Raw genomic sequence first — 24,987 nt, 5'->3', positions numbered from 1 at the left:
AGAAGGAATCCTGGGGTTGTATGATGATGATAGTGATGATAATGGCACTAGGAACATTTGGCGCCTTGCTCAAGGTCGCGGAGGCGCTGTCTTGGTTTAGCTTTTTGAACAGACGCGTTGCAACAGCCGTGTTCGAGTCTTGATGACCGGTTTCGTGACCCCAAGACCGACAGACAGACAGACAGATTCGTGGCGGTGACCCCAGGGGTTGGGAACTCTTGGTATGAAAGTGTGAAATCGTGAAAAGATGGAGGCTTGTGTCATTGTGTGGAAGTGGGTGTTTCACTTTAAAACACTCTAGTCTGGGGTTAAGGATGTGTTGGAGTATTGTTAACAGAACCTCAAATGAAGGTTGGCTGTGAATTGATCGAATACAGATCTTAGATGTTGTCTCAAATGTTAAAAGTTTAAACTGGTTGCATATTATATATTGGAAAGGAACACCACTGAGCATGTGATCAAGTATATTCCTGTGTGTCCACGGGGAAATGAGACTCGATAAGGTCCCGAGTGCACTTTTATGTAATAATCACATCATCATCAGGGGAGATACTACTGACTTATAATTCTTGTCTCCCCTGATGATGTGATTGTTACACGAAAGTGCACTTGGGAACTTAGTGTTTCATTTCCCCTTGGACTCGCGTGTGTGTGTGTGTGTGTGTGTGTGTGTGTGTGTGTATACACACACACACACACACACACACACACACACATATATATATATATATATATATATATATATATATATATATATATATATATATATATATATTCATGCATATTCGCCATTTCCCGCTTTAGCGAGGTAGCGTTTAGAACAGAGCATTGACGACAATCGCATGTTTACCAAATGGCGTCCTAGCTTCGTCTCTTCGTTGTATATCAACTGACTGTTATATTCCTCTCTTGTGTCTCCCCTGATGATGTGATTATTACACGAAAGTGCACTTGGGAACTTATCGTGTTTCATTTTCCCCGTGGACTCATATTACCTAACTTGGTCTTTGCATATACGTGAGATATTTACAGCATAGAGATTATTGATTACTTGTTTTCAACTTCCTTGTGAGATACTGTTAAAAATCTCTCGTGAGTTAAAATCTCCATTTCTTAGGGCCAGCTAGGGAGAGGCGTGTTCAGACTGCGGTCATGTTGCGGCGAACTAACTGGTCGAGCCTTGGTCGATACCCGCTGGGAACCACCTGAAGTGTGCTGGTCGAAGGCCCGTGTGAAGTTGTGACAAGATTTTGAGCTAGTGGCTGAAACGCGCCGTGTGATTGAAGGACATTTTTATTTAATGTTTATCTCGCCTAACCTGTTCAGTATGGCCTTTTTTGTATCTATGGGGAAAACTATAATGGGTCACGAAGCCAGGTACGCTTATTCTGTATATAAAGTGGCTTCTATCTACCTTGTTTATATTGTTATCTTCCCTATTACTCCATCAGGAGTATCCATAGGCTCCCACAATATACGGGGGAGGAGACAAAGTGGTCCACATTTGCCACCCCTGCTTGGGCGACCTCCTTCCTCCATGTTTGAGCACAGGGGTGTAAATATCCCATATTTACATTATTAGTTTAGATAGTATGAAGCAGTGTATTAAACGGGACACACAAACCCCTGCTCATGAAGGGAACGGTAAGGTTCTGTTTGAAACAGTCAGCCCAAATTCGATGTTTAAAACAGTCAGCCCAAATTCGACTTGAACGCAACCCTCCCCTGTGCGAAAGCAGTCTTGAGAAAAGTGGCCATTTATTTTCCTGCTGGTCATGATATTTGGTGGTATCCTTTTTTTCTTCTGTACCAACTTGAGCAAAAAATAAAAATCGTTGTGTTTTTCCCTCTGTGTCTTCGTCATTCCCCGCATAGCGCCCTTTGGTGCCACCGATGTGTTTTCTTTATCCTGTCCGAGAACGGACGCTAAACTATGAAATATATTTTGTTCACAATGATATGATGCAGTATATCTGGAAGGAATTAGTATCGCTCCCTTTTTTTTATGTTTGGTATGTCATACGATGAAGTTTTGTCTTGCGTGGTAGGAAGTGAAAGTCATTGGACTCGAAATATTATCGGTTTATTGAAATTCTTACAAGTTTATTATTACTAGCCCACGCCTTATTATTAGCCATTAAAAGGGGAAAAAGAAGAAGAAATAAAGGCCAGTGATGTCTTTTCATGCAGTCGTGATGGTAAAGATCACAAGATAGCATGTCTTCTGGGCTCAAGGTTCCTGTGTTTCTTAATGACAGCGGCTTCTAATAGTTTAGCCTTGTTCCTACCAGAGAAAATGACAGGCCATCCGTTTTCTTTGAAGCATTCTTGTACATTATGTAATCTAATGCTTTGTGTTGGAGAGCAGGTGACCTTTGATCTCTCTGGGGTTGTTCTTTGGTTATAAGAACATCATCATGGCTTTCTTTTCTCTCTCTCTCTCTCTCTCTCTCTCTCTCTCTCTCTCTCTCTCTCTCTCTCTCTCTCTCTCTCTCTCTCTCTCTCTCTCTCTCTCCTCAGATTCCACATGTAACACAGTTCCAACATTTCCTTCGCCTCCGAACTTTTTTCTTCTTCTAGAAATCGAGTTGTACCGACTTCCTCGTTTTAGTGTTACTTGGGTTTCATTTTTTCAGTCGCGTATTAGCCTAAGGTCATGATCCTCCTCCTCCTCCTCCTCCTCCTTCTTCCCCTCCTCCTTCTTCCCCTCCTCCTTCTTCCCCTCCTCCTCCTCCTCCTCCTTCTTCCCCTCCTCCAGCTTTTTATAAACCTTCAGTCCATCCTGCTGTACCTCAATTTGCACCAAGCCCCACGCGCAGAACTGCCGCTCTCCATGGCAGCCCCAGATAATGCATTTGTAACTGCTTCCGCATCTCGGGAACATCACCTTATACTGTGTGTGTTGATATGGTCACATGGGCTTCATAGTTTACCTCACAGGAAGGCCTTGTTGTACCTGGTTCTTGTTCGCGGGCTTTGGTTTCGGTGCATTGCACATAAGTAGCATGTCGAGTGTGGATATGGTCGGATGAGGCTATTTGTCTGTTCTCGGCGCTACCTCGCTGACTCAGGAAATGGCGAACATGTAAAAAGAAATGGCATACATTATATATATATATATATATATATATATATATATATATATATATATATATATATATATATATATATATATATATATTGCGCATTGGAGGCTCCAGTCTCAGACAATTCTACAATTCAGTGCTGCGCCTTGATTGAAAATTGGAGAGGATTTTGTAAATAAGAGACATGGGAAAGTATTTGAATTTTAGAGGAAGTGAAAAATCTCTTAGAATGTGCCAGGTCATAATTATTGGGAAAGACATTAAAGGGTAAAGATTTCCAAAACTTTATGGTATAGGGAAAAGAAAAAGTTATCAAAGTGGCCCACCCTTGAGTTGCCAACTGCCACACCATAATCACAGAGGTCCCGGGTTCGAACCTGGCTGTTGGAGGTTTGTATGTTCTATGAAGGTGTGCGTTCATGTGCACTTTGTTCATATATATATATATATATATATATATATATATATATATATATATATATATATATATATATATATATATATATATGGGGATAGGGGATTAAGAATACTTCCCACGTATTCCCTGCGTGTCGTAGAAGGTGACTAAAAGGGGAGGGAGCGGGGGGCTGGAAATCCTCCCCTCTCGGTTTTTTGTTTTTTTTTTCAATTTTCCAAAAGAAGGAACAGTGAATTGGGCCAGGTGAGGGTATTCCCTCAAAGGCCCAGTCCTCTGTTCTTAACGCTACCTCGCTAATGCGGGAAATGGCGAATAGTTTGAAAGAAAAGAATATATATATATATATATATATATATATATTCCCTGGGTATAGGGGAGAAAGAATACTTCCCACGTATTCCCTGCGTGTCGTAGAAGGCGACTAAAAGGGAAGGGAGCGGGGGGCTGGAAATCCTCCCCTCTCGTTTTTTGTTTTTTTTCTTTCCAAAAGAAGGAACAGAGGAGAGGTCCAGGTGAGGATATTCCCTCAAAGGCCCAGTCCTCTGTTCTTAACGCTACCTCGCTATCGCGGGAAATAGCGAATAGTATGAAAAAAAAAAAAAAAAAAATATAATTGAAATGTGACAAGTTCACAAACGCATTTTCATGAATTGATTACTTGGGAACTTATCGTGTTTGTATTTTCTCGTGGTTACAGCATATATATATTTTATTTATTTTATTATACTTTGTCGCTGTCTCCCGCGTTAGCGAGGTAGCGCAAGGAAACAGACGAAAGTGGCCCAACCCACCCGCATACACATGTATATACATGCACGTCCATACACGCATGTATGAATGCCTATACATCTCAACGTATACAAATATATACACACAGACATATACATATATACACATGTACATAATTCATACTGTCTACCCTTATTCATTTTCGTCGCCACCCCGCCACACATGAAATGGCAACCCCCTCCGCCCGCATGTACGCGAGGTAGCGCTAGGAAAAGACAACAAAGGCCACATTCGTTCACACTCAGTCTCTAGCTGTCATATATATATATATATATATATATATATATATATATATATATATATATATATATATATATATATATATTTTTTTTTTTTTTTTTTTTTGCTTTGTCGCTGTCTCCCGCGTTTGCGAGGTAGCGCAAGGAAACAGACGAAAGAAATGGCCCAACCCACCCCCATACACATGTATATACATACGTCCACACACGCAAATATACATACCTACACAGCTTTCCATGGTTTACCCCAGATGCTTCACATGCCCCGATTCAATCCTCTGACAGCACGTCAACCCCGGTATACCACATCGCTCCAATTCACTCTATTCCTTGCCCTCCTTTCACCCTCCTGCATGTTCAGGCCCCGATCACACAAAATCTTTTTCACTCCATCTTTCCACCTCCAATTTGGTCTCCCTCTTCTCCTCGTTCCCTCCACCTCCGACACATATATCCTCTTGGTCAATCTTTCCTCACTCATTCTCTCCATGTGCCCAAACCATTTCAAAACACCCTCTTCTGCTCTCTCAACCACGCTCTTTTTATTTCCACACATCTCTCTTACCCTTACGTTACTTACTCGATCAAACCACCTCACACCACACATTGTCCTCAAACATCTCATTTCCAGCACATCCATCCTCCTGCGCACAACTCTATCCATAGCCCACGCCTCGCAACCATACAACATTGTTGGAACCACTATTCCTTCAAACGTACCCATTTTTGCTTTCCGAGATAATGTTCTCGACTTCCACACATTCTTCAAGGCTCCCAGAATTTTCGCCCCCTCCCCCATCCTATGATCCACTTCCGCTTCCATGGTTCCATCCGCTGCCAGATCCACTCCCAGATATCTAAAACACTTTACTTCCTCCAGTTTTTCTCCATTCAAACTCACCTCCCAATTATATATATATAATATGCTATATTTATTTTGTTATAGAGTTTCATTTTGACTTTTTATTACCATTCTGTTTTAATATGTTATGGAGTTTATGTTTTGTTAAAGATGTTGTATGGCTTGGCAGATCATAATAGTTCATTATTTTATGTGATAGAGTTATGGTTGTACTTTCTTGCACGCATTGTGTGAAACTTTCAGATTGTGGAAAATGTTATTTGATGCTGTAGTGTTATATTTTATGCCGTTGTACTGTGTATCATTTGCTTTTGTGGCAAGACATTGTGCAAAGTGTTGTTCTAAGTGAATGTGGTAGTACTGACCTGTAATTCATAGTTTTTAAATGGTATACTGTGCTAAACAGATATAGATTTTTTCCATGGATTGACAGAAGTCCATTATTTTTGCTGGAAAGTTATGGTTCCAGAGTTCCAGAGTCATGCAAATCCATAGTTGGGGGTGGGGGGTGAGGGGGGATTGAAGAAATCTGGAGCCCAGTCTAGTGTGTCTATCTAGTTAAGTATTTATTTAGACCTGGAAATGAGCTCAAATTATAGAACATCTAAAAACAAGACTTTACTCAGTGCCTACTGTGGCTTCTCAATCCTTGGCGTGTAGTAGTTTGATCCCAGATTTTTGGTGATAATATTCTTTAGGGGTGCAGCTAAAATAACCATCCAGTACAGTATTGACAAAAATTGTATCAGTATATTTGTCACAGATCACTTAAAGGTATATGGTATTGTTTTTCTTTTCATATTCATATGTTTTAGAAGCTGTTACAGCATGAAAAACCTCACTTAACTGAGTGTGTTACGACAAATGTATTAAAGTAATTACTGCCAGTGGAGAAGAGCAAAGTTGATTTAAGAAATCCATTATTGCTTTCATCAGTATTAATTATTATAGGGTTTTCAATTCTTTCATGTTTTGCTGTTTCAGTAATCAATTCTAGCATGATTTTTTGAATATCATTTACTTCATCATTGAAATATAACTAAATACATTGCCATCAATAAAAACAAATTTCTTGAGATATACAGTAATGTTTTCTTACTTCTTTGAGAATGTGGGGAAATACAGTCTTGAGAAATCTGCATATTTATAAGGAAAGCACTTGCAAACAAACATCATTACTATACCATTAATAACAGGTTTTTGTTTTTATACTGCTGGTTGTTCTTTCAGCTGTCACCACTCAACATGAAATGGTTAATCTTCCCTGCTTTTTGTTAACATGGAATGTGGTGGGTTGTCCCATGCCTCCCAGCAAACATCACAATACCTGCTCACACATTTTTTGCTTGTCATCACTTCCTGTAAAGACCCAGCTTCAGAATTATTTCTGATATATTTCCTTTACCGTGTACACTATCAGAATATTTGATATTTTTATTTTTCCTTCTCTTGTGTTCCCTCACACTTTCATCACATTATGGTTAATGTGCATCAAATGGAAGGAATTTGCTTCTCTTAGCTGTGATACTTTATTTTCTCAATTTCCCTTATTATTGCCAACAGATATTTTGCTGTTCCCATGAGTCACCATTAGCATATTCTTTAGATTTCCTTTTAACAATGGTGTGATATTCCTCCTAAATACATACTACAGCCATAGCTTGTTTACTTGGTAAACAGTTTTGTTGGTAAACATATCCATATGCATCATATGCAACAAATAAACCATTAAAGTGAGTCAGTTGTTGTTCGCTGATGATACAGCGCTGGTAGCTGATTCATCTGAGAAACTGCAGAAGCTGGTGACTGAGTTTGGTAGAGTGTGTGAAAGAAGAAAGTTAAGAGTAAATGTGAATAAGAGCAAGGTTATTAGGTACAGTAGGGTTGAGGGTCAAGTCAACTGGGAGGTGAGTTTGAATGGAGAAAAACTGGAGGAAGTGAAGTGTTTTAGATATCTGGGAGTGGATCTGGCAGCGGATGGAACCATGGAAGCGGAAGTGGATCATAGGGTGGGGGAGGGGGCGAAAATTCTGGGAGCCTTGAAGAATGTGTGGAAGTCGAGAACATTATCTCGGAAAGCAAAAATGGGTATGTTTGAAGGAATAGTGGTTCCAACAATGTTGTATGGTTGCGAGGCGTGGGCTATGGATAGAGTTGTGCGCAGGAGGATGGATGTGCTGGAAATGAGATGTTTGAGGACAATGTGTGGTGTGAGGTGGTTTGATCGAGTAAGTAACGTAAGGGTAAGAGAGATGTGTGGAGATAAAAAGAGCGTGGCTGAGAGAGCAGAAGAGGGTGTTTTGAAATGGTTTGGGCACATGGAGAGAATGAGTGAGGAAAGATTGACCAAGAGAATATATGTGTCGAAGGTGGAGGGAACGAGGAGAAGAGGGAGACCAAATTGGAGGTGGAAAGATGGAGTGAAAAAGATTTTGTGTGATCGGGGCCTGAACATGCAGGAGGGTGAAAGGAGGGCAAGGAATAGAGTGAATTGGAGCGATGTGGTATACCGGGGTTGACGTGCTGCCGGTGGATTGAATCGGGGCGTCTGGGGTGAACCATGGAAGGCTGTGTAGGTATGTATATTTGCGTGTGTGGACGTATGTATATACATGTGTGTGGGGGTGGGTTGGGCCATTTCTTTCGTCTGTTTCCTTGCGCTACCTCGCAAACGCAGGAGACAGCGACAAAGCAAAAAAAAAAAAAATCTAAATCGTGGTGTAATTTCTTGTAGTTCTGTGAGTCCTTTGGAAAGGAAATTTGATTGATTTTATTGTTTTCTTTCTTCATGATATTCATGATTTGGTATCTTTGCAGCCGAAGAAGTGACTTACGACGCTGTGACTCCTGACAGTGGCGTCCATGACACTTTCAATGCTCTTTCACCTGAAGAGCAGGAGAAACAACGGGAGGAATGGAAAGCAGAGCTCAGCAAGGTATCCATTTAAGTCCCAAGTACTGTAACCATTATTTGCAAGTGGTAAACTTCATTATATTACTATATACATTATTATCCTTGCTTGTAAAGTTAACTGAGTAATGTTTTCTGCCACACTTTTAGTCACTAGTGGTTATGTTGTCTTGATATTAATTTGGTGCATTTATGAATGAGAGAGCTTGGGAAGTGAGTCAGTTGTTGTTCGCTGATGATACAGCGCTGGTGGCTGATTCATGTGAGAAACTGCAGAAGCTGGTGACTGAGTTTGGTAAAGTGTGTGGAAGAAGAAAGTTAAGAGTAAATGTGAATAAGAGCAAGGTTATTAGGTACAGTAGGGTTGAGGGTCAAGTCAATTGGGAGGTGAGTTTGAATGGAGAAAAACTGGAGGAAGTGAAGTGTTTTAGATATCTGGGAGTAGATCTGGCAGTGGATGGAACCATGGAAGTGGAAGTGGATCATAGGGTGGGGGAGGGGGCGAAAATTCTGGGAGCCTTGAAGAATGTGTGGAAGTCGAGAACATTATCTCGGAAAGCAAAAATGGGTATGTTTGAAGGAATAGTAGTTCCAACAATGTTGTATGGTTGCGAGGCGTGGGCTATGGATAGAGTTGTGCGCAGGAGGATGGATGTGCTGGAAATGAGATGTTTGAGGACAATGTGTGGTGTGAGGTGGTTTGATCGAGTGAGTAACGTAAGGGTAAGAGAGATGTGTGGAAATAAAAAGAGCGTGGTTGAGAGAGCAGAAGAGGGTGTTTTGAAGTGGTTTGGGCACATGGAGAGAATGAGTGAGGAAAGATTGACCAAGAGGATATATGTGTCGGAGGTGGAGGGAACGAGGAGAAGAGGGAGACCAAATTGGAGGTGGAAAGATGGAGTGAAAAAGATTTTGTGTGATCGGGGCCTGAACATGCAGGAGGGTGAAAGGAGGGCAAGGAATAGAGTGAATTGGAGCGATGTGGTATACCGGGGTTGACGTGCTGTCAGTGGATTGAATCAAGGCATGTGAAGCGTCTGGGGTAAACCATGGAAAGCTGTGTAGGTATGTATATTTGCGTGTGTGGACGTATGTATATACATGTGTATGGGGGGGGGGGGGTTGGGCCATTTCTTTCGTCTGTTTCCTTGCGCTTCCTCGCAAACGCGGGAGACAGCGACAAAGTATAATCAAAAAAAAAAATATGAATTATTCACTAGGATTAGAAATATGTAGTTGCAAATTATTCATAGAAGTCACTGTAAATTTGCTTTGGAGTGACACACAATTCAGATTCATTCAACTCTAGCCTCATGGTCATCCATAGAGTCCTGAACAAAAATCATTTTGGGCCCTTGAGATTTTTGATAATGATGACCTATAAGCAAGTCAGACATTTTCACTTTGTTTCATTCTGTTTTATGCACAAAGCTGCAATGAAAATACCTTGATGTATAGTGATGTTACTAATACTCTTCTACAAAATGATAAAAGAATTGGCAACCCTAAGGGGTGGGGCCCCAAGCATTTTTCCCAGTCTGCCCTTTCCTTTGGCTTCTATTGACTCGAACCTCCATTCTTCATCTCATTCGCCAGTCAGTCTCCAGATCAGTTTCTAGAAATGTTTTATTTGCATTTCTGCTTCATTCTTCTCCTTCACAGTGTCTTCCTTCCCCCATACCTGCTCTTTCCCAATCATTAATGCTGCTGTACTGATACCTGTGTCTCGGTTCTTTCACCTTTCTTATCCAAAGTCTCCAGTTGTGGACAGAAAGCCTCATTAAGGCCATAACTTGAATGGAAAATGTGAAATATAGTGAAAAAGAGAGGTTAAGAGCTTGTGAAGGCAAGAAGGAAAATAAGGATTGGTACATGATGTAAGTAAGTTAAAGATATCACATCTAGTCCTAGAGCATAGTTTTATCTTGACAAAAAGTAAAACCTGCAAGTCTGACCCATAAGATGTGGTATGATTCAGAGAATGCATTTTGAATTACAATGGTGATGTCTTACTGGGCAGCTGCTCTACTACATACTCTTTACAGCTCTTAGAAGTAATTGAACAGCACTTACGATTATTGCCATTGCATTAAAGTAGTATGGTAGATATATAATCCTTGGTCCTTCTCTCAGCCATGATGTCTCCTCATGCTATATAAGATTCTGTTCAGTTATGTTGTGATATATGAGATTCAGTACACCAAATCTTCCCTGTATGAGCATACAAGTATCCTCTGGTACAAGTGTGTGAATTTCAGACAGTATATCTCTTAAATGAGGCAAAATTCCACTTACACTTGAAAGTACCCATTCAAATTTACCTCCTGAAGTACTCTTAGGCCTACTTTTCACTCTGCAGTACATGTTGATGTAGCGAGGACCACCTACAATACATATGACTGGTTTTCACTTTGCTTTGCATATATTAATTCTCATGCCTCTGTTTAAATGTGTTGTTCTCTATCCATATGTGCTTCCTGTCATGATTGTTATAAGTTGCAAGCGTGCTGACCTTTACTGTGAGTCATAATAATCATTAGTGACCGACCGTCATTGTGAGTTACAAGAGACCTGCTAGTTCTTTCTCATGTACAACCCCTGTTGCCAATATAAGATGTAGGCCTCTTTATTTAGAAGTGAAAATAGACAATAAAGAGACATGAGGTTGACCAGAGACTGACTGAAATTTGTAACATCCATGGATTAATTAGGTCAGCCTATGCACACGTTTTATTTTTCTGATTCCTATGTATTTTATAAAGCTGTTTGTTTTTATATGTTCATATCACATAAGTTGTGTGACTGTGTTTGAAAAACAGACACAGGAAACCCAAAACCCAAGGCCTGGAATACAGCTGCCTTCTGTTATATACATTTAAATGGGAATATAGCTTTTGGTGAATGAATGTCTGCTTTGATAGCAGGTTTCCAAGAACATACTTTCTCATATGGTGAAAGGACAAGTTTATCAAGTTTTTTGATGTGTTTATCTTGTACAATTGTAAGTACCTAGGATATTAACCGAATGAAGTAAAAAGCAGCTTTTCTTTGTGCATGTGCATCAAGCACAGTTTAATATCCTAGGTACTTACATTCATGATGCCATTTCTATTAATCCTTCAGCTTATATATTAGTTTTTCTTGCTTTATAAGTTTTCATACATGTTCAGAGTGGTTAGATTTGAAGAAATTGATTCTAAAAATAGCAAATTACTTGAATGTTTAAACTTCAACAAACATCATTTGTTGGTACAACATTGACTAATGTAAATCATTTGAGACAAGATATCTGATTTACTTTATTAAAGTTTATGCCACTCTTAGCTTTCATAAACCTTGTCACATATCGTGAAATGATATTTGTTGCTGCTTACTTTCATTTTATTTTGGCAGACTGAGGAGGAAATCCAGACCCTTCGGCAGGTGTTAGGATCTAAAGTAAAACATGCACAGGATCTCAAGCGTCGACTGGGAATCACTGTTTGGCGTGAGTTTACAGAGGACTTCAACAACTCCATGAAGACAGTCCGTGAATCTCAACCGTAAGTTCCAGGCGAAATGTTACCATATGCCATGTCTAAATTTTTCAATAAGGATGAATGAATGATAATGTATTTTGTGACTTGTTGAGGATTGAGAAGAGACATTTCCTCCTGGTAACGAATGAATTATTATTCCATAAGTCAGTTACAAGTAAACCCATGCTATGATACCAAAGGCTTTTTGTGGGTAACATTGTAGGGTTAGTTTTTTTTTTTTTTTCTAATCTGGTTTATAATAGCATTGCCCACCCTGTCAAAAGCAAACTTAAATCTACAGACCACCCAAATCAGGGCACTCAGAGCATTCTCCAGCTGCTTTCCAATCACATGAATATAACACCTGCACAGCAAAACAAAAGCCCCTTCATTACAATCCCACTTTATCATACTTGGTGCCTAATATGATGCATCGGCATTGAATCCTTCCCCTCCAAATGTTTTATAACCATGTACCAATCTTCACAGAAATGAAGTTTGCCTTAGTCTAGCACTAAAGGCACCTATACTCAGAGATCTGCTCACTTTTAGCAAACATTGACGAAACAAATTTGCACCAAAGTGTCCCAGTAACCATTAAACATCTATTCCCAATTTCAGTCTTAAGATTCATTCCACCAGACACACGCCCATCTGAAACTATGTTCTTCAGACAAACAGGAGTCATACTATTGAGCCCTGAACTCTGGACACCACCCATGTCTTCTTTATATCAGATGTGGGTTTAGCATGCCACAAGACCCCTGAAAACAGTATACTTTTTCCACACAGAAGGTACCAGATCCCTACTTAGCTGCCTTGCCCAGACATACACGCATCACCGCTACAGTTCATGACATGTGGTCCTGGCCAATGGAGGTGACAGACAATCTAAATGCTATTTGAGCTCCATAAAATTGGTCATAGGATTGAATCACAAGACACACGCATGAAGTTCCCTCCTCATGATGGAAATATGAACACTTGAGGCAACAAACACACTATATGACCCCAGAACACCCACAGGCACTAGTTTTAGGAAGAAAAGAATCCCTCTGTACCCTTTACAGACAGTTCATGTGCTTCACTGTAAACTAAGCCTCATCTGCCTGGATGTCCTCTCTTTCCAAAGCAAACATAAGAAAAAGTACAAGCTATACAAAACAGAGCATTTGGAATAATTTCCAGCTTCTTAGCAACCACACAACAAAACCAAATTCTACCAGTAGTCTCACCTCAACATGTTTAGCACAATGTTGTTTGCCAAAGCGTCTAGCCCCTTCCACTCAAACCATTCCATAACCAAACACCACCCCCATACAAAAGCAATTTCCTCACCCCTATCCTCTTCAGCATTATGTTTTCACAAATCCCACCTCCCCCAACAGACAAAATATTGACAGAACATAGTCACACTGGAGTGCTTTGTCAGATGCTCAGTTTTCCACCTATCTCTCGTTTCGTATCTTGGTTACATCCATACACCTTCCGACACCCCAGCCAGAGCCATTAGGAAGCAATGTTGGCTCTTCTCTTCTTTCTTTTAGAAAGTGACCACTGTACAAGGAGGGGAGATTTTCCATTCCCCCTTGCACACCCGTTATTCACCTCTCATGGCATCCATAAGATACAGGAGAAGCTTTCTTATTTCCCTGTCTCCAGGGAAAAAGGAAACTTGATTAGGCTTTCAAAGAATTATATGAATTATATATTGTCAAATATTATGCAAAAGATGGAGAGGGATTTTGTGTTTGTGAATTAAGTACTAATAATTCATAAGTTTATGAAGCAGAGAAGAAAAGACACTACCCTAGTATCCCTTACTAAGGGGCCTCCCTTGTGCTCAGGAAGCCAGCCATATCCACTGGGCAGGACCAAAGATCAAATAATGTGATGTGATTGTGTGTGTGATTGTGGGATGTGCATGAGACAGTCAAGGAGCAAGTATATAGTGATTTCAGTGTGGAAGTTTTGGTTTGAGGAAGCAAGTATGTGTCTGTAATGCTGAATGGGTGGTTTCTGTAATGTAGACAGCATGTCTTGGGAGAGTAGCTTCAGTTGTTTGTATTTTTGATAGGGGTTTGTTTAAAGACCTTCTTGAGAGGGTGGTTGTGGCATGGTTGTCAGGTCATTTAGGTAATCATACATTCTGTTATTGTATATTACCAGTACTACCTGCCTGGGTATCAGAAGGGTTAGTGACAGCCGCTTAGTGAGCCAGCACTTCAGCGGTTGTCAGGTTGCACTCCCTTGACCCAGGTAGCTGTTTTTTCTTTCTACCTCTCTCTTGCAGACTTTTGGCATTCAGTCCACAAACATACAATATCTCCTTGTCATACATAACACGTAACAACACTTAACTCACACAGCTCATTCTTTGTAACTATTTTTTTCTGAGGTTAACACTATGGGTTAGACTTGCCTTTTGGCAAAATGGTAGGAGCAATAGATAGAGGTAGTAGGTAGGAACATTTAGGGAGGAGCATTAGGTAGAAACATTATGTTGAAGTAGTAGATAGGAGAATAAGATAGAAGTAAGTCAGTAGGTAGGAGAAAAATATAGAAGTAGTCATTAGGAACATTAGAGTTGCCCTCTGCCAGTGGCCTGTTAAGGGCGAGACACTAAATGCTAAGCAGCGGCAGTGAAGTTCACTAGTTATGGAGAGACTTGCTATAGCCTTAAGGGAGTTCCAATTGGAACAGGTGTCAGAGACATAGATAGATAGATCATTGTTGTGTTTGTTAGGAGAGGGGGGATCTTTTGAGTATAGATTGTGGAGTACGTATGAGGCAGGGAGAAACCAGCTCCGTATGTATGCTTTAGGTATAGAGTGGTTTGGATGAGAAGGGTATTTTGCTATTTCAAGAACTGAGTGCTGAAAACATTAAGGTGAAGCTGTGTTGCAAGTGATTTTGTTTTGTTGTGCAGATATGGAATGTGTTTAATGATTAGTATCTGTTGATTTTCTAAGTGCTTTGTTTTGTGAGGTATGCAGCCTTGTTTTCATTTCTGAGTACATATATGCACATTATTAGATTTTCCACTTACATTTAAATAGACCTGAACTTTCTAGAGGTGTATATGAATGCCATATGTCACCCACAAAAAATTGAAAGCCAGCATGAAAATCCACAAGCCTCTTGACTACCCATAGATCGCTTTGGCTGGAAGAGGTCACCTGGGCACTTCAAGGAAGTGCTTACGATATACCTATATGTTTTCAAATTCCCCATACATGTGTGATTAGGACATTACTTTTGAGAAAGCATGTGCAGATGCTATATGTCACCTGCCTTCCCCTCTGGTTATGTACTGTCCGTTTGCTGTACATATATATTCCTGGGAAGGTTCTACATGAAAGTAGAGGATGATGTCTTAGTTTGCTTGGTACGTACTAGATTTTAAAATTGGGTGCATTGCTCCAAGATTTGAATGTCTACCTTATTGCCAAGGTTACAGTATCTGTGACACACCAAGTTTGAATGGCTGTGGCTGTTTGATTTTTTGTTAAATTTTGATTTTGCTTATCCTGGGAGATTTTTTTTTTTTTAACCTGGCCAGCATCTAAAGGGTTAATAATGAACACACATGCATATATATATATATATATATATATATATATATATATATATATATATATATATATATATATATATTTATATATATATATATATATATATATATATATATATATATAGCGAGGTAGCGTTAAGAACAGAGGACTGGGCCTTTGTGGAATATCCTCACCTGGCCCCCCTCTGTTCCTTCTTTTGGGAAAAAAAAAAATATATATATATATATATGTATATATATATATATATATATATATATATATATATATTTTTTTTTTTTTTTTTTTTTTTTTTTTTTTATACTTTGTCGCTGTCTCCCGCGTTTGCGAGGTAGCGCAAGGAAACAGACGAAAGAAATGGCCCAACCCCCCCCCCCCCATACACATGTACATACACACGTCCACACACGCAAATATACATACCTACACAGCTTTCCATGGTTTACCCCAGACGCTTCACATGCCTTGCTTCAATCCACTGACAGCACGTCAACCCCTGTATACCACATGACTCCAATTCACTCTATTTCTTGCCCTCCTTTCACCCTCCTGCATGTTCAGGCCCCGATCACACAAAATCTTTTTCACTCCATCTTTCCACCTCCAATTTGGTCTCCCTCTTCTCCTCGTTCCCTCCACCTCCGACACATATATCCTCTTGGTCAATCTCTCCTCACTCATTCTCTCCATGTGCCCAAACCATTTCAAAACACCCTCTTCTGCTCTCTCAACCACGCTCTTTTTATTTCCACACATCTCTCTTACCCTTACGTTACTTACTCGATCAAACCACCTCACACCACACATTGTCCTCAAACATCTCATTTCCAGCACATCCATCCTCCTGCGCACATCTCTATCCATAGCCCACGCCTCGCAACCATACAGCATTGTTGGAACCACTATTCCCTCAAACATACCCATTTTTGCTTTCCGAGATAATGTTCTCGACTTCCACACATTTTTCAAGGCTCCCAAAATTTTCGCCCCCTCCCCCACCCTATGATCCACTTCCGCTTCCATGGTTCCATCCGCTGACAGATCCACTCCCAGATATCTAAAACACTTCACTTCCTCCAGTTTTTCTCCATTCAAACTCACCTCCCAATTGACTTGACCCTCACCCCTACTGTACCTAATAACCTTGCTCTTATTCACATTTACTCTCAACTTTCTTCTTCCACACACTTTACCAAACTCAGTCACCAGCTTCTGCAGTTTCTCACATGAATCAGCCACCAGCGCTGTATCATCAGCGAACAACAATTGACTCACTTCCCAAGCTCTCTCATCCCCAACAGACTTCATACTTGCCCCTCTTTCCAGGACTCTTGCATTTACCTCCCTTACAACCCCATCCATAAACAAATTAAACAACCATGGAGACATCACACACCCCTGCCGCAAACCTACATTCACTGAGAACCAATCACTTTCCTCTCTTCCTACACGTACACATGCCTTACATCCTCGATAAAAACTTTTCACTGCTTCTAACAACTTGCCTCCCACACCATATATTCTTAATACCTTCCACAGAGCATCTCTATCAACTCTATCATATGCCTTCTCCAGATCCATAAATGCTACATACAAATCCATTTGCTTTTCTAAGTATTTCTCACATACATTCTTCAAAGCAAACACCTGATCCACACATCCTCTACCACTTCTGAAACCGCACTGCTCTTCCCCAATCTGATGCTCTGTACATGCCTTCACCCTCTCAATCAATACCCTCCCATATAATTTACCAGGAATACTCAACAAACTTATACCTCTGTAATTTGAGCACTCACTCTTATCCCCTTTGCCTTTGTACAATGGCACTATGCACGCATTCCGCCAATCCTCAGGCACCTCACCATGAGTCATACATACATTAAATAACCTTACCAACCAGTCAACAATACAGTCACCCCCTTTCTTAATAAATTCCACTGCAATACCATCCAAACCTGCTGCCTTGCCGGCTTTCATCTTCCGCAAAGCTTTTACTACCTCTTCTCTGTTTACCAAATCATTTTCCCTAACCCTCTCACTTTGCACACCACCTCGACCAAAACACCCTATATCTGCCACTCTGTCATCAGACACATTCAACAAACCTTCAAAATACTCATTCCATCTCCTTCTCACATCACCGCTACTTGTTATCACCTCCCCATTTACGCCCTTCACTAAAGTTCCCATTTGCTCCCTTGTCTTACGCACCCTATTTACCTCCTTCCAGAACATCTTTTTATTCTCCCTAAAATTTACTGATAGTCTCTCACCCCAACTCTCATTTGCCCTTTTTTTCACCTCTTGCACCTTTCTCTTGACCTCCTGTCTCTTTCTTTTATACTTCTCCCACTCAATTGCATTTTTTCCCTGCAAAAATCGTCCAAATGCCTCTCTCTTCTCTTTCACTAATACTCTTACTTCTTCATCCCACCACACACTACCCTTTCTAAACAGCCCACCTCCCACTCTTCTCATGCCACAAGCATCTTTTGCGCAATCCATCACTGATTGACTAAATACATCCCATTCCTCCCCCACTCCCCTTACTTCCATTGTTCTCACCTTTTTCCATTCTGTACACATATATATATGTATATATATATATATATATATATATATATATATATATATAAAAATAATATATATATATATATATATACACACACACACACACACACACACATCTGTGCCTGCCTGCACCTCTTGATTTTGACAGCATGAATTTTATTTTATATTTAGCACCTAAAATATGTATTCTCTATAAATTTGATTTATGAAATCATTAAGTAATTTTCGCTACCTTGCAAACGCGGGAGACAGCGACAAAAAAAAAAAAAAAAAAAAAAATTAAGTAATTTTAATTATTGACAAATGTAGCTTTTATTTATAGTCCAATTTTTGCCACACACATTTTTTCTTACTACATATTGTACTCTAATAGTATTACATATTTTCTCTTGTTTTAGCACTCAATATGTCCAAAGTTTACCTGTGTGAGTATACAGTTTCATACTTAGGATTTCATTTACTTGTAACTAATGCTTCTTATGTGGCTAAGATTTGGACTTTGGACTTTTTTAAGATCATTGGCTTGCCATAGTGTTTTGTAGGAAAGTTTATGCTTGTATCTTGAAATTTGCTTTGTTGTAAATACAATATATTCTCATGTAGCATTAATTAAAGATTTCCTTAGTTGGTACAGGTTTCATGATTTTCAGTTTACATTCAAGGCATCATTTTTAGAACCCTGTGTGATTCACTGATTTCCAGCCCAGTTTTCTACTCACATTAAACAGCAGCTAAATAAGTGAAATGGAGCAGATATCACACTTGCTACAACAGTCAATAATATTTCAGTGACAGTAATTATGAAGGTCACTTTGTCTTTGTGATTCTCCATGTACGTGTTGTTGTGAAATGTGTTAGATAATATGTGATTGGAATTTCCTGGGTGTCAGTTATGCTTTAGTTTTGATTGCCAAAAACTTTTTGTTGCATGTGGGAAGAAAGCAGATCCTTATATCTATTATCGCTATTGTCTGCAGTATATTGAAGAACGTAGCTTTATGACAGTTTGGCTGTCTTGACTGTGATTTTAATGATTTAGTAAATTGACATAATGAATGGATGCAGATACTCAATTTTTTTTTTATGTAAATTTTGTAATGACTAGCTTGCCATACTCCTGATTATAAGCGTCTTTTTTTTCATATTCAGTGATGTGCTTTCTTCTTTATGTAAGTTGCTAGATTCTGTATTTCTACTTTTTTTAGTGCACCTTTCTTTTCTGTTGGCTTTGGTGGATGTTATATGATGCTGCCGGGATGTTGCTGTGGTGGCCAGGGTGCAGAAAGCTAATGAAGTCTTCACAGAGTTACATGAAGCTGTGTCTTCTGCACCACTGTGAGTACCCTATAGCATTGTTTAGAACTATGAACATCATTTCTTTGACTATGGGTTTTATTTTGTCTACTGTGTTTCTTTATATGATTATCCCAGTCTTTGTATCTTTGCTTTTTTTGTAGATCTTTCCCCATGCATGTAAATAAAGACTTAATGCATTTAGTTTATGTTAAGTGACTCACACAATAGAAGCACATACCAGCGTCTTGGATATTTTAAGTTTTTGTGGATATTCATGTTTTGTATGAATGTATGAAGTTTGTTTTAGATATACCATGTGTTGAAAGTATTATACAGACTCATTAATATATTCACATTTTTTGTAAAATTGATTCCTTCCACATGTCTTATTTGATTTTCCTTGTCCACATTATGTATACATTACTTTTGTTCATGATTTGCCTGTTCTTGTTTCTTTTAAACTTTCTTAATTGTTTCCACTGAATTACTGTACTTTTCTTACATCTGCAATTTATTGTACTTTGTTCTTATGCTGGCACATTCACTGTATAGTATCATTCTGATCTTATTTTGTTGAGCTCATATTAGGAAAAGGCAAGACAAGGATAACTTTTCTATTTTTATTTGTGTTGTCATCAGACACATGCGCACCTCATTTTTAAAGATTTTTTCATGGTATTTTGTTTTTTTTGAAGGAATCCTATTAGAATTGATATAAAGCAAATGTAGATGGCATAATGAAATATCAGTTCACCTGTAACACCATTCTCCCTTCAAAAGGTGTAAGATGGGGACATCCCTTGTACACACTGATGTTCAGATGTTTCTCTCTTTTTTTCATACTTGGTCGCCATTTCCCCACATTAATAAAGGTGGTGGTGGTAGTAGTAGTAGTAGTAGTAGTTTTTTTTTAGAAATTGATTTGAAAATATATAAAAATTATCTTAACATCCACACACATTTGGACATCTCATTCCGAGCCTTCGAGGACAATGAACACTCCTGCCTGGCTCCTTCTGTTTCCTATTTTACAAATTGAAATGCAAGAAGGGGAGGGTTTCCAACCACCCACTCCCACCCCCTTGAGTTGCCTTCTATGAATCTCCAGGGAGCAGTTCTTTCTCAAAACTTTGTTAACCTATTAATGCTTGACCTCCCATCACCTCCTAAAGACCATAGTGTGAAAGCCCTTTCCTGTGCAGATGACCTCGTTATCACATTACAGCACCCTGATGTGACTTGAGTAAAACTAGAAATACAAGTCTTCATCCTACTTTAGGCAGTTAGAACACAGGCTCACTCAAAACATAACCCTCAAACCCTGGACAAACTTGAGTCGAACCTGCACCCTTTCTGTAATCCTGAATGATCAACTTTTCCCGCTCACCACAGCACTAACCATAGCAGGTATCTCATACAACAAACCATTCCCACTCACCACAGCACTAACCATAGCAGGTATCTCGTACAACAGACCACTCCCACTCACCACAACACTAACCATAGCTGGTATCTCGTACAACAAACCACTCCCACTCACCACAGCGCTAACCATAGCATGTATCTCATACAACAAACCACTCCCACTCACCACAGCACTAACCATAGCAGGTATCTCATACAACAAACCACTCCCACTCACCACAGCACTTACCATTGCAGGTATCTCATACAACACATGACATTCACTCCCAGCATTATACAACACATGACATTCACTCCCAGCATTACAAATCTCAGCACAAAAGCCAGTAATTGGCACTAGTAGGTGGATTTAGGGGGAGGTCAGGAGTGCCATGACCTCCTCTAGGAAATGTTCATCACCTGCCCTGAATTGAATTTTTTGGAACATATTTTCATTTCTGTTTTTTTTCTTTGGCTTTAAAACATAAAGTATTGGGTTAGAGATAGCTGGAGACAAAGCCTCAAAGCTATCTTTTCATTGATGATTGGAGGGAAAGGTTTCAGGGGTTGAAGAAGTAGGGAGGGGTTGGATGGCTTGTGGGAGTGCAGTGAGGAAGAGAAAGCAAGGAAAAGAGAAAAAAAAGGAGAAGGGTAACAGGTCTTATGGCTTATGTCAGGTGCTCGAGTGTCCATGATTTTGGCTTTCTGTCTTTATCTTGATTATGTTTGGTTGTTGATATCAGCAATTTTTTGACTTGTTAACTTGTATATCCACGTTTAGTTTCCACTTGTCCAAGTTACACCAGCATGGAAAGAGGTAATTATTTTACTTATCTATTTTGACTGACATGTTTTGAAACCCACTAACAGGAAAGTAAATGTGCCACATATTGTGGTACATTTTGTATCTTAATCGTTGAATGTTGTTATATTGCTGCAACATTATGGAAATGACCATTTTCTGTCAGCCCCTGTTCAGTGTAAGAGCCTCCCATAGGAGAGTTTAAATATATCCTTAAAAAACTACGGTATCCTCTTCAAACAGATCATTCACTTCTTTCTACTCAACCTTTCAGTTTCCTGGTCATCCACTCTGTCAAAAATGAATATAGCAAATCTGCAAATCTAGCATAACATTCTCTGAACGGCAACACATTTGCAAACCTCACATATCAGTATTCTCCACAGATTTGCAAATTTCTTGATACTCAGAATAATCACAGGCTGCTTAGCAACAACACTCGTATGTTTACAGTAGCACTAGACCCTTCCGCGCAAACATTCCAAAATCAATCACCAATTATCAGTGAGATATAAAAACTTCGATCCTTATCAGTATGGTAGGCTTGGGAGGCTGTAAATTACCAGTATTGAAATCACAGGGCACCATAAGTGCAAATAAAACTTTGCAAACATCCAATGCCCAAAATGGTTTTGCACAGTGCTAAAACTGCTAGAGACTGTAGATTTCTAAACCAATGCACCGCAAAAATCATCAGTTCTGCAGTGTCACCCAATATCATTATTGATAAAATTCAACCTGACCTCGTGCAAAGTGATAACGGAATTCAATGAGCAGAAATGTTATGATTATAATCATTTAGATATCAAATGAATATACATGGGAAAGGGGCATGGGATTTGATAACTGCTCTGTCACCAGAGCCTTATTTTGTTACTAACAGTGCAAAATATTCATCAGTTGGTATGTAAGGTGTATGCAGTTATTGATAAAGAAATATTCATTTAATGTGTACTACATATATTAAATGAAAAGTAGAGTTTTTCATTACAATTTGACCTCCCCACTTGAAGAAACACATAGTAAAGGTTTAGTAGAGGGCATCAAGGACGATTCTTGAGGTAAGGGAACTTGTTTACAGAGAGGCATTAGTATTTTCAAATTTCTCTGTATTAGGAGAGGGACAGAAAGCATGATTATAACTGTGAGGTTTCTAAATTACATTATGAATGTTAAAAGCTAACAGTTCTCTGAAAGTGCCGAAGTTAGTGCAAGGAGAGGTGATAGGAAGAAATGCATTAGAGAGTATGAGTGAAAAGGCCCGGCAAGTGTAGAACCCCCCCTCCTGTACTTTGCAGATAGATAGTTACACCGATGCACAAATACGTAGATTGTATAAAACAACTAACTTACATTTATTTATAAACACACATACACTGTTCAAGAGAATTATATGCAGATGCGTACACTCATGTACATGAATGTGTAGATTGTTTAAGTGCATTTACTCTCATACACTCCAAATACAGAACATTCTTATAATTGTTTACATGTCCTGAATTGTGATTTCAAAAACCAAGGAATATCGTTGAAAACTCGTGGATATGCATTACTTTTACATGCAAGTGTTCTGCACGTTTTTGCTTCTATACTCTTGAATGAAACACATTAGTTGACCATATTTTCAGATAGCCATGCAATAGTGCATTTAAACATGAGCTTGTGTGAATGTTTTTGATGGCATGCTTGATGGTAACATACTGTATACAGTAGCATTGAAACAGCCACAGGTGATTCTTACAAGAGTAGGATTTGCCATTCTCTTTCGCTGTCATGAACGAATTAATGTTGGGCTGTCACTTTTGTTTTGCCTTTCAATCTTACTTTAGTAGTTTTTGCTTAAATACCTCTGCTGTGTATTGATCCTTTGTATTCGTGATTATTAGTTTTTTTTTCTAAAAGAATTCAATCATTGAGTATCGAAAATGAGGGAGCCATTCTCTCTTTGGGCATGACAATGCCAAATCCCAATTATTACTTGTAGGGTAATCCCATCATGTATCCCTAATGACAATATCACTTTGCACAAACTGTTGTTTGCTGCTGTCTTTCCCAAGGAACAAATCTTATGTTTTAAGTTGGAGTGCAGATTTAGTGAACTGCCTCTGGCTTTTATCTGCTTTTTGCGCCCTTCATCTGTGATTTTTTCACATATATATAAGATACAAGTTTATTGATGCTTTTCCATGTGGGGAACAAATGTATAAGTTGTTCCTTTCAATTAATGTCTCATATATTGAAGCTTATTGATACAGTGGTGAAATTGATGAGAACTGCTATTGACGTTTGTGTGAATAAATTGTACATTTCCTTTTCCATAGCCAGAGGTTGAACCATTATGTGACATTCATTTTTTCATTCATTTCAAGCTAAAAGTTTGTTTTCTAAATTGTTTCTTACATTTTTCATATGTATATATATGTATGTGTGTGTGTGTGTGTGCGTGTGTGTGTGTGTGTGTGCGTGTGTGTGTATGTATATGTATATGTATATTATCCCTGGGGATGGGGGTGAAAGAATACTTCCCACGTATTCCTCGCGTGTCGTAGAAAGCGACTAGAGGGGACGGGAGCGGGGGGCCGGAAATCCTCCCCTCCTTGTATTAACTTTCTAAAATGGGAAACAGAAGAAGGAGTCACGCGGGGAGTGATCATCCTCCTCGAAGGCTCAGAGTGGGGTGCCTAAATGTGTGTGGATGTAACCAAGATGTGAAAAAAGGAGAGATAGGTAGTATGTTTGAGGAAAGGAACCTGGATGTTTTGGCTCTGAGTGAAACGAAGCTCAAGGGTAAAGGGGAAGAGTGGTTTGGAAATGTCTGGGGAGTGAAGTCAGGGGTTAGTGAGAGGACAAGAGCAAGGGAAGGAGTAGCAATACTCCTGAAACAGGAGTTGTGGGAGTATGTGATAGAATGTAAGAAAGTAAATTCTCGATTAATATGGGTAAAATTGAAAGTTGATGGAGAGAGGTGGGTGATTATTGGTGCATATGCACCTGGGCATGAGAAGAAAGATCATGAGAGGCAAGTGTTTTGGGAGCAGCTGAATGAGTGTGTTAGCGGTTTTGATGCACGAGACCGGGTTATAGTGATGGGTGATTTGAATGCAAAGGTGAGTAATGTGGCAGTTGAGGGAATAATTGGTATGCATGGGGTGTTCAGTGTTGTAAATGGAAATGGTGAAGAGCTTGTAGATTTATGTGCTGAAAAAGGATTGATGATTGGGAATACCTGGTTTAAAAAGCGAGATATACATAAGTATACTTATGTAAGTAGGAGAGATGGCCAGAGAGCGTTATTGGATTACGTGTTAATTGACAGGCGTGCGAAAGAGAGACTTTTGGATGTTAATGTGCTGAGAGGTGCAACTGGAGGGATGTCTGATCATTATCTTGTGGAGGCTAAGGTGAAGATTAGTATGGGTTTTCAGAAAAGAGGAGTGAATGTTGGGGTGAAGAAGGTGGTGAGAGTAAGTGAGCTTGGGAAGGAGACCTGTGTGGGGAAGTACCAGGAGAGACTGT

At 39.4% G+C, this 24,987-nt stretch overlaps 1 protein-coding gene across 5 annotated transcripts in view; it reads left to right on the top strand.

Annotated features, from left to right (window-relative positions):
* The window catches only part of LOC139764667 (uncharacterized), a 190,828-nt gene that overhangs the window by 9,026 nt on the left and 156,815 nt on the right, over window positions 1–24,987 (top strand). For 2 of the 5 annotated variants that reach the window (XM_071691537.1, XM_071691538.1), the window contains exons 2-4: window positions 8,212–8,330; window positions 11,699–11,847; window positions 19,245–19,304. In XM_071691537.1, the coding sequence (XP_071547638.1) occupies window positions 8,212–8,330; window positions 11,699–11,847; window positions 19,245–19,304 (328 nt within the window). Of the gene's footprint in view, window positions 1–8,211; window positions 8,331–11,698; window positions 11,848–18,367; window positions 18,395–19,244; window positions 19,305–24,987 lie in introns of all 5 variants that reach the window. The other 3 variants (XM_071691539.1, XM_071691541.1, XM_071691540.1) reach the window with 2 other exon arrangements.

Source organism: Panulirus ornatus, chromosome 50, assembly GCF_036320965.1.
Source record: "Panulirus ornatus isolate Po-2019 chromosome 50, ASM3632096v1, whole genome shotgun sequence".
In the NCBI taxonomy this organism is placed as follows: Eukaryota; Metazoa; Arthropoda; class Malacostraca; order Decapoda; family Palinuridae; genus Panulirus; species Panulirus ornatus.
This window is presented reverse-complemented; position numbering and strand designations above follow the sequence as displayed.